General features: G+C 35.3%; 1 protein-coding gene across 1 annotated transcript in view; it reads right to left on the bottom strand.

Annotated features, from left to right (window-relative positions):
- The window catches only part of CNGB3 (cyclic nucleotide gated channel subunit beta 3), a 157,020-nt gene extending 144,610 nt beyond the window's left edge, over nucleotides 1-12,410 (bottom strand). The window contains 2 exon segments of the mRNA XM_024126962.2: nucleotides 9,101-9,182; nucleotides 12,300-12,410. Of these exon segments, the coding sequence (XP_023982730.1) occupies nucleotides 9,101-9,182; nucleotides 12,300-12,410 (193 nt within the window).
- Between the last annotated feature and the right edge of the window lie 904 nt (nucleotides 12,411-13,314).

Here is a 13,314-nt window from a genome sequence, read left to right as displayed (position 1 = left end):
TGCTTTTCTATAACAGTTTCCTCATCCATAAAATGAGGAATACTTTTGTCATGGGGATTTCTGTGAGGATTAGATAAAGACTCCATTCAAGAAAAATGCAATATAAATACAAAGTGTTCCACCAGCCAGACTAGGGTAAATTAAAATGATCTTTTTTAAAAAAAATATACATTAACTCCTTCAGGTCTACACAGCATTGATGTATGTGGGGCATACAGGAACTTCTATTTACTTAAAAGAGGTCCAGGGATCAGGAAAGCAGAATACGATTTCCCACAAATCAGATATATTCTTTAGCAGAAAGAAGCCTAAAAACACAGAGTTTGATGTAATTGAATTACACAAATATATTTAAATCATGCAAACTGCAAAAAAAATGGCATTTTATCCAAAAACAAAAAGAAAAGAAAAAAAGTGAAAACACCCACTTTGGTTAGAGTCTCAAGTTTTTAGTTTAAAAAATAAGTGGACACCGAGGTATTTTATCATAGTCTCCTCTTCTGTTTGATATTTAAAACAGTGTATGATTTCTCTGCCTAACTTCTCCTTTTAGCTGATATTGCTCTCTCCATCTCTGCTGTATCACATGCAGGAATGGTTCCTGATTATGCACACAGCTGGGCACCTGACCTGAAGAAGGTAGCGATCCATGCTGGCTGGTGGCTGATATATATGGTCACCATGAAAGCTCTGTCCCGTGGGAACAATGGTTCTTATCTAAGTCAGGTAAACTGCTCTTTCTGGAATATGGACTGGGAAAAGAGTAGATGTAAAGAGAGCAGTCCAGAGTAGAAATATAGAGAGAAACACAACAGTCTTGAGAAACGAAGCCATGTTGACTGTGAACAAGAGTCAGAGACAGTAATTAGTCCCTATGGCTGCTTCCATCCCCTGAACATTTTTTCAGTTCCAGTTATCCACAAGTTTTCTTATGATGAGCCCTTGCCACCCAAGGTGCCCTGATTATGCCTATGTCTCTTGCCAGCTCAGCATGGTTGGGAATTTTCTTCATCGTTTCAAACTGTAAAGCCCATGTTACTTATCTTTTTTCTAGACTAAGTTTTCAGAAATTTCACATGCCAAGTTTATTCATTTCTCATTTCTTTTGTTCATCATCACATTAGGTATTAGTTTTGAATGAATATTTCTTATTGAGTTCTATAATTCTAATTGTATACTGTATAAGACTTTCTCTGGGGATGAAGCAGAGAAACATGCTTGAGTAATTTTGATAAAAAGTTTCATTCTTTTTTTTTTGTTGATGTAGTTTCTATATTCCCACCTTAACCCTTGGCTGATGAATAGGACCAATAGTCACAGAGTGGACTATACTGCTAAAATTAGCCATGGTAGTTCCTCTCATGCCTGCCAGTCAAGCTGTTTGCTTTTACATAGGGAAGCCTTTACTGATACTTGTAAATTAAATTTCAGTAGACAGTCTGCCCATTTTCCTATTCCACATAAGACAAGTTAAGTTGAATAAGTTAATTGTTACTACCAAGGACTAAAGAGTGGTGTCTTGTTTAAACAAGCTAGGATTTTCCCTCCTTTTTCCTGTCTATATTTTAAAAAATAATATAATTTATTTTTTAGAGCAGTTTTAGCTCTAGAGCAGTTTTAGCTCTAGAGCAGTTTTTGTTTGTTTGTTTTTTAGCTCTCTGGATGTCTGTTCAAACTAAGAGTTGGCTGAGATGCAGGCTAGGTCAATTTGGATAGATGGTGGGGGACTGGCAAGGCCTGGGATGTCTCTGCAGACCTGTAACTGTGCTGAACCTGGCACCTGGCATGCTGGGATCTTGGCTGTGGAGAGCTATTTGGCTCAGAAGGTGCAGGGAGGACCCCACACTTGTAGTCTGTTTGTAGCACAAAGTCTGGGCTGGAGAGCATGACTGGAGAAGAAAGGAAAACTAAGAGGATAACTAAAAACATCTTGTCGAGGGCTGTCAACGTCTACAGGTTTTAACTACATGGAGTACCTACATGTGCTTGGTTAGAGGCCACAGAATGGTAGTATGGGCTAAATTTGACAAGAATTCAGTTTTCTTTCAATGATGTAAAATAAGGGAATATTTAAACATTAAAAAGTCAACGTTTAAAAACTTGGAAATTTCAACTTAAGATTTGTATTTGCAGTCTCTCTAGACTGAAGATGAAATGTCTGGCAGCACATAACCCTCTTCCCCACATGGCAGCGATTGGTAGGAGCCAAGTGACCTCTGGCTTTTTAGACAGGGCATACATGATCCTTGTTTAAGCTATCTGACTTCTATCAACATTGGAATTTACCAACCTCGATGCTAAATGCTTTATGTATATTAATTAAATTCATACCCACAACCTAGTGATGACAGTATTATCCTTATTTTATACACGAGCAAGCTAAGAGTCAGAGATGTTAAATATCTTGACGGGCTAAGGTCACACAAAACTAGTTAAGTAGCAGAGTAATAATTTGAATTCGGGGTGTCAAACTGTTTTTTCTAGTACAAAATACTGCCTTTAGTATTAATTGTATGATTGTTTGGACTGAAAATTTCATTTTCTTAATTGTGACTTTGAAAGTATGGAGTATTTTAAAGCCATATATGTTAGTTTTCTATTTCTGTAGCAAATTACCACAAATTTAATGGCTTAAAGCAACACAGATTTATTCACTTACAGTTCTGTAAGTCAGAAGTCTAAGACAGGCTGCATTCCTTCTGGAGGCTTTAGGAGAGAATCTGTTTCCTCATCTTTTCCAGCTTGTAGAGGCTGCCTGCATTCCTTAGTTCATGGTCCCTTCCCCCATCTTCAGAATGCATCAATCCAACCTCTGCTTCCATCATCCCATCTCCTTCTCCTGCCTTTGGCCCTTTTGCCTTCTTCTTATAAAGACCCTTTGACTACATTGAGGCCCCCTGGATAACGCAGAATAATCTTACCATCTCGAGATCTTTACTATAATCACATCAGCAATTTTTTTCCATGTAAGGTAACAAATTCATAGGTTTGGGGAGTTGGGGTATGGATACCTTGAGGGGTATTATTGAGCTTACCAAGCCATACTAGTTATGGGCACTAACTTTGATCCACTTCCACACAAATAGAGTCATTTTATGGCATCATAAATCACTAGGTAAGTCATTTACATATCCTATGATGGTACCAAAACATTAATTTAAAGAAACATTTAATGTAATATAAGTGAAGTGGAAGCCTAAGAAAGATGATTGTAATCAAAAGACAACTTTAGTAAGTTATCTTTATTTGAATCAAAAATATGTTGCATTCTTCATTTCTATGGCAGATATAAATTAAACCAGGCTCTGCAGAAGATAAGAGTTCTATAATCAGAAATCAACATCTGCAGATATTATGACATTGCACCTGCATGTTTTGAAGTGAAGAACACAGAAATACCAACCATATATAAGAGGCTATATTTAAACAGTAATAATTTTGCTTTTTCAAAACAAAATATCTCAGATATAACTGTTATTCCTATTAAAGTTTCTGAAGACATGCTAAGTCTACAAATTTAAATGAAACTATTTTTTTTCCTTCCCACTGAAATAGCTCCTCTATTAAATGAAGTTTCCACGAAAGACCTTTTATTACCAGCCAGGAAAAATTAAGATTACAAACACACTTTGAATAGAGTATAACAAGAATAAGAATAAACTTGTAATCCCAAAGATGTGATTCTTGGTTTCATGCCATCAAGGTTGTATTTTTATGTGAGAACTACAGATTTTATACTTTAAAATCACTATTATAAAATAACTCATAATATTAAAATCTCATCAAAAAAGTAAAGTACTTAGGAATGAACCTGACCAAGGAGGTGAAAGACTTATATGCTGAGAACTATAAAACATTGATAAATGAAATTGAAAGTGATTTAAAGAAATGGAAAGATATACCATCCTCTTGGATTGGAAGAATTAACGTTGTTAAAATGGCCATATTGCCCAAAGCAACCTACAGATTTAGTGTGATCCCTATCAAATTATCCATGATATTTTTTCACAGAACTAGAACAAATAATCCTAAAATTTATATGGAACCATAAAAGACCCAGAATTGCCAAAGCAATCTTGAGGAAAAAGAACAAAGCAGGAGGCATAACCCTCCCAGACTTTAGACAATACTACAAAGCGACAGTAATCAAAACAGTGTGGTATTGGTACAAAAACAGACATATGAATCAATGGAACAGAAGAGAGCCCAGAAATAAACCCACACACCTACAATCAATTAATCTTCCACAAACGAGACAAGAATATACACTGGAGAAAAGACAGTCTCTTCAGCAAGTAATATTGGGAAAGTTGGACAGCTGCATGTAAATCAGTGAAGTTAGAACATACCATCACACCATGCACAAAAATAAACTCAAAATGTCTTAAAGAGTTAAATATAGACACAACACCATAAAACTCCTAGAATAGAACATAGGCAAAACGTTCTCTGACAAAAATCATACCAATGTTTTCTTAGGTCAGGCTCCCAAGGCAATAGAAATAAAAACAAAAATAAACAAATGGGACCAAATCAAACTTTTATACAGCAAAGGAAACCATAAACAAAACAAAAAGACAACCTACAAGACTGGGAGAAAATACTTGTAAACAATGTGACTGACAAGTGCTTAATTTCAAAAATATACAAACAGCTCATATAACACAATAATGAAAAAACAAACAACCCAATCAAAAAATGGGCAGAAGACCTAAATAGACATTTCACCAAAGAAGGCATACAGATAGCCAATAGGCACACAGAAAGATGCTCAACATTGTTAATTATTAGAGAAATGCAAATCAAAACTACAATGAGGTATCACCTCACACCAGTTAGAATGGCCACCATTAAAAAGTCTACAAATAACAAATTCTGGAGAGAGTTTAGAGAAAAGGGAACCCTCCTACACTGTTGGTGGGAATGTAAATTGATGCAGCCACTATCGAGACCAGTATGGAGGTTCCTTAAAAAACTAAAAATAGAATGTCCATATGATCCAGCAATTCTGGAAATAATGAAAACACTAATTCAAAAAGATACATGCACACCCTAATGTTCACAGCAGCACTATTAACAGTAGCCAAGACATGGAAACAACCTAAATGTCTACCTACAGATGAATGGATAAAGAAGATGTGGTATATATACACAATGGAATACAGCTCAGCCATAAAAAAGAATGAAATAATGCCATTCGCAGCAACATGGAGGGACCTAGAGATTACCATACTAAGTGAAGTAAGTCAGAAAGAGAAAGACAAATACCGTATGGTATCACTTATATGTAGAATCTAAAATATGACATAAATAAACTTACTTACAAAACAGAAACAGACTTACAGACGTAGAAAACAAACTTATGGTTACCAAAAGGGTAAAGGGCTGTGGGAGTGATAAATTAGGTGTTTGGGATTAGCAGATATAAAGTACTGTATATAAAATAGATATATAACAAGGTCCTACTGTATAGCACAGGGAACTATATTCAATATCCTGTGATAAACCATAATGGAAAAGAATATGAAATATTCTTTATTTTTGTATAAATACGTATAACTGTATCACTTTTCTGTACACCAGCAACTAACACAACATTGTATATCAACTATACTTCAATAAAAAAATTAAAATAACTCAAAATAAAACAGAATTATAGTTTGAATTATCTTGACAATTCTGTGATTTTTTCTTCCTTTGGATATGCAGATTTGATTTCTACTGTAGGGTGTTTCTCTCTTCCTCAATACCTCCATTTGTTAACCAACAGTTCATTGTATGCAATGAAAATTCTTATATGATCTACAGAAGAACCTTCGACTCCTTTTGAAAAATTTGAAGATTAAATAATGCTGTTGATAAAAAGATGTCAAGAGCTGGAGAGGGTGTAGAGAAAAGGGAACCCTCCTACACTGTTTGTGGGAATGTCAGTTGGTGCAGACACTGTGCAAAACAGTATGGAGATTCCTCAGCAAACTAAAAATAGAATTACCGTTTGATTCAGCAATCCCACTCCTGGGCATATATCCAGACAAAATTATAATTCAAAAATATATATGCACCCCTATGTTTATAGCATTATTCACAATAGCCAAGACATGAAAAAAACCTAAATGTCCATCGACAGATGAATGGATAAGGAAGATGTGGTACATATATACAATGGAATACTACTCAGCCATAAAATGAATGAAATAATGCCATTTACAGCAACATGGAGAGACCTAGACATTATCATATTAAGTGAAGTAAGTCAGAAAGAGAAAGACAAATACCATATGATATCACTTATATGTGGAATCTAAAGTATGACACAAATGAGCCTATCTATGTAACAGAAACAGAATCAGGGACATAGAGAATAGACTGGTGGTTGCCAAGGGGGAGGGAATGGGAGAGGGACGGATTGGGAGTTTGGGATTAGCAGATGAAAACTGGTATATAGAGAATGGATAAACAAGGTCCTACTGTATAGCACAGGGAACTATATTCAATATCTTATAAACCATAAAGGAAAATAATATGAAAAAGAATGTATATATATATATATATATATATATATGTATAACTGAGTCACTTTGCGGTACAGCAGTAATTAACACAACATTGTAAATCAACTATACTTCAATAAAAAAATAAAAAAGAGAAAGAGACAACAGGAATCAGAGACTACAAGTATAGATAGCTATTTCAAGCAGTCTTACTCTAAAGGAGAATATGGGAATGAGGCAATAGCCAAAGAGGAAGTGGAATCAAGAGAGGTGTCTTTTGGTTGATGTTTTGCTTCTGTTGAGGTGGGAGGGAAAAAATGTCAAGAACACATTTTTTTATTATATCCTCTTGGTATAGGAGACTTACTATCTGTGGAAGTAATATATGTGTGTGAACTTTTATCAGAAATGGAGGCTTTATGATTATTAAATGCTTCTCTTTCAGTGATACATCATTGTAAACATTTTAAATCAGATAATCCAACAATTGAAGAGCCTAGCTTTAGTAATCAGTTAGGAGGTAATATTAAACTGCATTCATGTTGAAAAACATTGCAGAACATTTATTTTTTTTTTTCTTTCTCCTCATGTAAGTAAATGATGACTGTTTGGAAGACACTATTTTGCTGTCTTTTTGGCTGAGATGAAAATGCAAAAGAAAGTGAAAAAAAACACCTGATCTCTATAGACACAGTAAGTATTCTCTACATTCTAATCAGAACAATAAAAACCTAGATCTGTACTTCCAAATAAATAAGTAAATAAATAAATAAAATCAAGAAAACTAAAGTGAATTTTCTTCCCTTTTTTCTCACTGCTGTGGTCTCTCCCGTTGCGGAGCACAGCCTCTGGACACGCAGGCTCAGCGGCCATGGCTCACGGGCCCAGCCGCTTCGCGGCATGTGGGATCCTCCCAGACCAGGGCACGAACCCGCGTCCCCTGCATCGGCAGGCGGACTCTCAACCACTGCGCCACCAGGGAAGCCCATCTTCCCTTGTTTTTTAAAATATATTGTTGAAAGCAGGTAGAGAGGAGATCATGAAAATAGAAATATGAATTATTTACAAAAATAGATCTATATCTTTACAATGTTACCCTCCAAACTGGGAACATATTATTTTCCTCCAGTTATTCAAGATTATTCTACACTTCTCTGTTAAACTGTTATTTTCTTCACATAGGTTCTTTGTTTTTCTTTTAAATAAGAGCAGTCAAGTATAATGACAATGGGACCATTTCTTCAGTATTTGATTGTGGGGATATTCCTATAGAGGAATTTGTTTACTTACAACCTTTCTTGTGATTTGCTTCTTTATTTACAATCTTGCTTGTAATTTTCACGTGTTTCTTATTTTTCCTCCTTAGAGATAGAAATTCTGGCTAGTGAAAACTCAATTGTGCTTCAGCCCCAAAATTTGTTCTAGTAAAAATTATCATACATTTACCTTTGTCTAAGAGATGAAAAGCAAAAACATTTACTCTAGTTTTGTAACAATAATTGTATGTTTTCATTATTTAACAGTAGCATATTCTGTTCTAGTGATTCTTCTATCATTTTTATGTTTTCTTGGTGATAATGTAGTGTTAATACTCAGGAGAAATAAGAGAGGAGCTGGTAATAGATTTCATTAGATCCTACCAAGTCAGATGAAGTAATTTAGATTTTGTCCTGCAGGCAATATTGAGGCACTTAAGGCTCTTTAGAAGAGACTAACAGAGACATGAGATCAAAATGATGATTAATGGAAAGTAATCTGCTAATACTGTTGGGGCTGGATGAAAAGGGGAGAGATTGGGTGAAAGAGTACTAATCAGAAGAGATCACTTAGAGCCTGGGAGTTGTGTAGGCATGAGTTACTAATAAGGATGGTATTAGTGGTGGAATTGGAAAGGAATGAAGTGGGTTTGAGGGCCATTATGAAAGGAGATTTGGTGACTAATTTCCTTTATAAGGCAGCCTAGATAGAGGAATAAAACATGAATTAGGTTTTGAGAGACTGAAAAAATAATAGAACTAGGAATAGAAATAAATCAGGAGAGGGAGCTTATTTTAAGGGGAAGATAAGGAATTAAATTTTGGGCATGCTTTCTTTAGGACGGCAGCAGAATATACAGGTATATTTGTCCAGTGGTTACTTAGAAAATATTGGACAGGGTCTTAAAAAAGAAATTGGTCTGATATGAATTTGGAATCATCAATGTAGAAGTGAATGTGGTAGGCTTAGGAGTAGATAAGATTTCAAGGGAGAAGAGAACAGAACCTTTAAACATGTATAACCCATATCTATTTTAGTGTTTTTATAACACTTACCTGAAATTTCATTGTTCACTATACACTTATGTTAACACAAATTTGGCCCATATTCTTTACCACTGTATCTCCAACCCACAGAACAGGGCCTGGCATGTGGTAGGTGACAAAAAACATCTATTGAATAAGTGACTGAATGAGGAAATAATTTTTATAAATATCCAGATCTTCAAATAATCTCAAGTGTGACCCTACATAATTTACCTAGTCAAGGACGGGTGTTTCATCAGACGATACATTTCAGAGAAATATACATTTTACTTTTTAGGTTTTTCTTCTGAAGATTTGGGTTCTTACCTTGAAATTTGGTGTCTGACTCTTCAGCTGAAACTGGAGGCATCTTGGTTTTGAGAGATTTGTTTTCATTTTTGTTTTCTCCCTTTGAGAAAAAAATAGAGATAGTACATGTGATTTTACATAAAATGAAGTTGAATGTAAAATATGACTTTTTCATTCCATTATCAAGCCAGTCATTAAAATTGATCATTTATTTATGATATACTAAAATGATAATTCTTGCACTTAAATGAATGTTCTTGGCTCTATTATTGAATAATCAACTTCAACCTCCACAGTTTGTTGACCACGGTCTGTTTTTTTCACTGTGGTTGCTGCATCTCCCAGGCACATGTTTCTCCCAGTTCTGGTTCTCACTTCCTACAGCCAGAGCATTGGTCCCAGTCTAGGTCTTTAGAGGTAGAATGTAAAATGATGGAAAGAAGAAAGTACCTTGATGTCTTTACTCATAGCTCTCTTCTTTTTACATTCCATGATTTCATTTGCCTCTACCTCATCATTTATCTTAACATTTAAGCTTTCCTTTGAAATGTAAGTATATCTCACTGGATGTGGCCAGTGTATACCTGAAGATTTTCCCATGGGGACAGGGTAAAATAAGATATAAGGTTAGAGCATAGAAAGTTTGGCTCCCAAGCTGCTCACAGTCTCATAGGGGGAACAAACACACACCAATGCAACTGACACGAAATGTTATCGGTGATGACACAATGTTTGTAGATGCTAGAGGTGGGGCATAAAGGGGAGTGGTCAGTTCTTCTGGAGTCGAAGGGAAAGGAACACTATTAAAAAGGAAGTGACTCCTGAATTTACAAATCAAGATGAGATTTTTGTTTTCCATATGGACAAGGCATGGAAAATATTCCAGGCAGAGGATGTATGTTTAGCAAAAGCCTAAGGTGTATGTAGGTGAAGGGAGACTACAGAAGTTCTTGGAAGGGAAAAAGGGTGAGAAGATGAGGCTAGTGAAGTAGGAAGGGATTTTGAGAGTCTTTTAAGCCTTGATGTGGAGTTTGACATTATTTTTCGACACTGTATGTCAGAAACATTTTAAACTGGAAAGAAAATTAATCAGATGATTTAATTTAAGACTCATATGTGTTAGGCAAGGCAGCTATTATTATTCTTAGATTATTGAATAGGAAATTGATTAAGTGGCTAGAAAATTATGGATCCCTGGATAGATTATGAAGTAGTGATAAAGCCTTCTGACTTCAATCAAATACTTTTACATCATGTTATTCAGAAACATTTCCACCATAGTTTTATGTGTACATAAATGTAGTTTTATGTGAATAGTGTCTTATTCTGGAGTATGAGAGAGAGTTTGTACTAGTCTGAGTTTGCAGTTTTCGATTTCATGGTTATTGACAAATTTTAATTACATATTATATTTTGGTTTGAGAATTAACTATTTAAATGACACTTAAAATACAATGTAAATTGATTTATTCATTCATAGATTTTTTATAGGACTCAAATAATCTATTTGTATTTCAGAAACATGTTTAAATGTCATTTTAAAAGGTTATATTCTATAGATGAAAATAGGGTTTTAACTTTGTGTCATTTTTAACATTTAGCATATTTGAAACTGGAGAAAAACTATTTTTCTTTTGCCAACATGTTACTGGAAAGAGTAGTTGCAAATAATTCCCCAATATGACTTTTTTTTTTTTTTGCGGTACGCGGGCCTCTCACTGCTGTGCCCTCTCCCGTTGTGGAGCACAGGCTCCGGACGCGCAGGCTCAGCGGCCATGGCTCACGGGCCTAGCCGCTCCGCGGCATGTGGGATCTTCCCAGACAGGGGCACGAACCTGCGTCCCCTGCATCAGCAGGCGGACTCTCAACCACTGCGCCACCAGGGAAGCCCTGTATTAGCTATTTTTATGTGCTCTGCGGGAAAATAATCATGATGGTAAGTTGGCATACATCACTGTAATGACTTTCCCAGAGAAAAACACAAGGCTGGTTGAAGGGAAGTACCCAGCTCAACATTTGTGATATTCTATAAGTTTTTAAACATATAAATAACTTTTAAAGTCTGAGATTATTTATTTTGACACAAGTATTAGAAAAGTCATGGGCACTCTCATAAAGAACATTCTCCACTTCTTTCCACTGCAAAAACAGTCAATGTTAATCAGAAAAGAAAGGCAAATTTTCTAGGGCCAACATTAGGTAATCTCGGTATTTTTGATACTCTAGGCTCATTTAAACCTGAATCATTAGGCCATGCTATGCTAGTCCCTGAGGTACCTTCCTGTTTGTATTTGACATCTCTCATCCAGTTCTCTTAGATGTGAAAATAATTCTTGCTCTAAAAATCTTACATAGTGCTTTTAGGTAAATCTAGTGAGCAATTCATGAAAATTGTTCTATAAATAGCTGTAAGTGAATATTGATCATATAATTACCATTTGGACTTAAATCTGTCATAAGAACACAAATTATTAATAATGATGATGATGATAATTACCACTTAGGAATTCCCTACTATATGTTTTATCTATACTGTCTCTAGTTTGTATACCAAGGCTACAAAGCAGGTATCATCCTCATTTTATAGATGAACAGACTTAGAACTTGTGAAAATATTTGTCCAGAGCAGGGTTCCTCCACTTTGGCAATATTAAAAGTTTGAACTGGATAATTCTATGTTGTAAAGGGCTCTCCTGTTCATTCTAGGACATTTAACAGCATTTCTGGCCTTTCCCCTTTAGATGCCAGTAACTTCCCTACCCCTGGGCTGTGACAACCAAAAATATCTTCAGATGTTGCTGATTGTCCTGAGTGCAAAATACTCCCTATTGAGAACTCCTGGTCTAGAGAAATTACTGTTAAAATGAAGTTTCCTAAGACCAGGATGTTTGACATTCTCTGTTGGAACTAGATCGTATAACCAGTTTAATATTTGAGAAATGATTTCATTTTGGATGATGGTAGAAGTGAAAATCAGCAAGAAGTCTTACTTTGCTTTTCCAAATCATAATAGGGTGTTCTAAACATTTATTATTCCATTGTAAAGCCAATATATGCAGTATGTATAAAATGATAGGGATAAACCCCAAACAGTCCATGACCCAGATGGTAGCAGGTAAAACTGCAGAGAAATCACACATCATAGTGTTTATTAAAATCCCTCCCCAGACAAGAAATGATGAGAATCAAGACTGATTTATGGACGTGGGGAGCGTACCTGTCTCGTGGGTTGCTGTGACTCGCTGCTTGGATCAGAACCTTGTTTATTCTCATCGCTCCCTTCACTAGGGTTCACCTTGTTGAATTTTATTGTCAGCGATTTAAACATCTTTAAGGTGATTCTGAAAACTTCTGTTTTTATGACTCTGTGTCTCCAGGTAGAGAAATGTACTTTGTTTTTCATTTCATTAGTAGACAAGCCAATTAGTTGCTTAATCAGGATTTCGTTCTGGTTAATTCCTAGAGGCAGCTCTCTAGCTAGTCAGGGCTTTGGCTTAAAAGCAGCAAATTACTTCTGCTTGGATGATTTGAATTCTGTTTATGAACTTTAGAGAGTCAAAATACCCCTGTGAATAATTTATAAGTGAGAATTAAACAAAACTTCATTGTTGATTTAAATTGTTTAAATGATTGTTTAAATGTGATCTCATTACCCATTGGTTTGTTTATTTTTCTTTCTTTCTAATTACCCACCCCACCTATCTCTTCTATTTAAATTTTGTCAAAGTAATACATGCAAATGATTGAAAAAACAAAATGTGCATAAAGGCTTGTAATATAAAGCAACTCTCCCAAAAGGGAAGCCCCAACGTGAATTTTTGAGGAGATACTATTCAGCCCGTAACAGAGAGACAGTATGTTTGATGAATATCACTTTGAGGAAATGTAATTCATTGCTCAGAAGCAATTTGTTCCAAAATGTCTTACAAGTTTACTATTTTCTTACAAATTGCTGAAATATTATGAAAGCTATATATGTGATTACTAGTTTTATAAGTCTAGATAATTCTGTTGGATTATTAATTTCATAAATTGTAAAAAAATATGTATCTTTCTCCAGCATGAATTTTTTTCTCCGATTCACCCTTTAACCAATAAGCCTAAACTCCTTGAAGGAGGACACCATGCATCACTTATTTTACCCCCACAGTGCCTTTATACGGAGTAGAAACTCAAGCCTCTGCTGAATAGAATTTAGTTGAAAGCGCTTTAAGAGATCTGACAGGCTTCCC

The sequence above is a fragment of the Physeter macrocephalus genome, chromosome 15, assembly GCF_002837175.3.
Source record: "Physeter macrocephalus isolate SW-GA chromosome 15, ASM283717v5, whole genome shotgun sequence".
NCBI lineage: Eukaryota > Metazoa > Chordata > Mammalia > Artiodactyla > Physeteridae > Physeter > Physeter macrocephalus.
The sequence above is the reverse complement of the archived record's forward strand: the minus strand, read 5'-3'. Positions and strand labels throughout refer to the sequence as shown.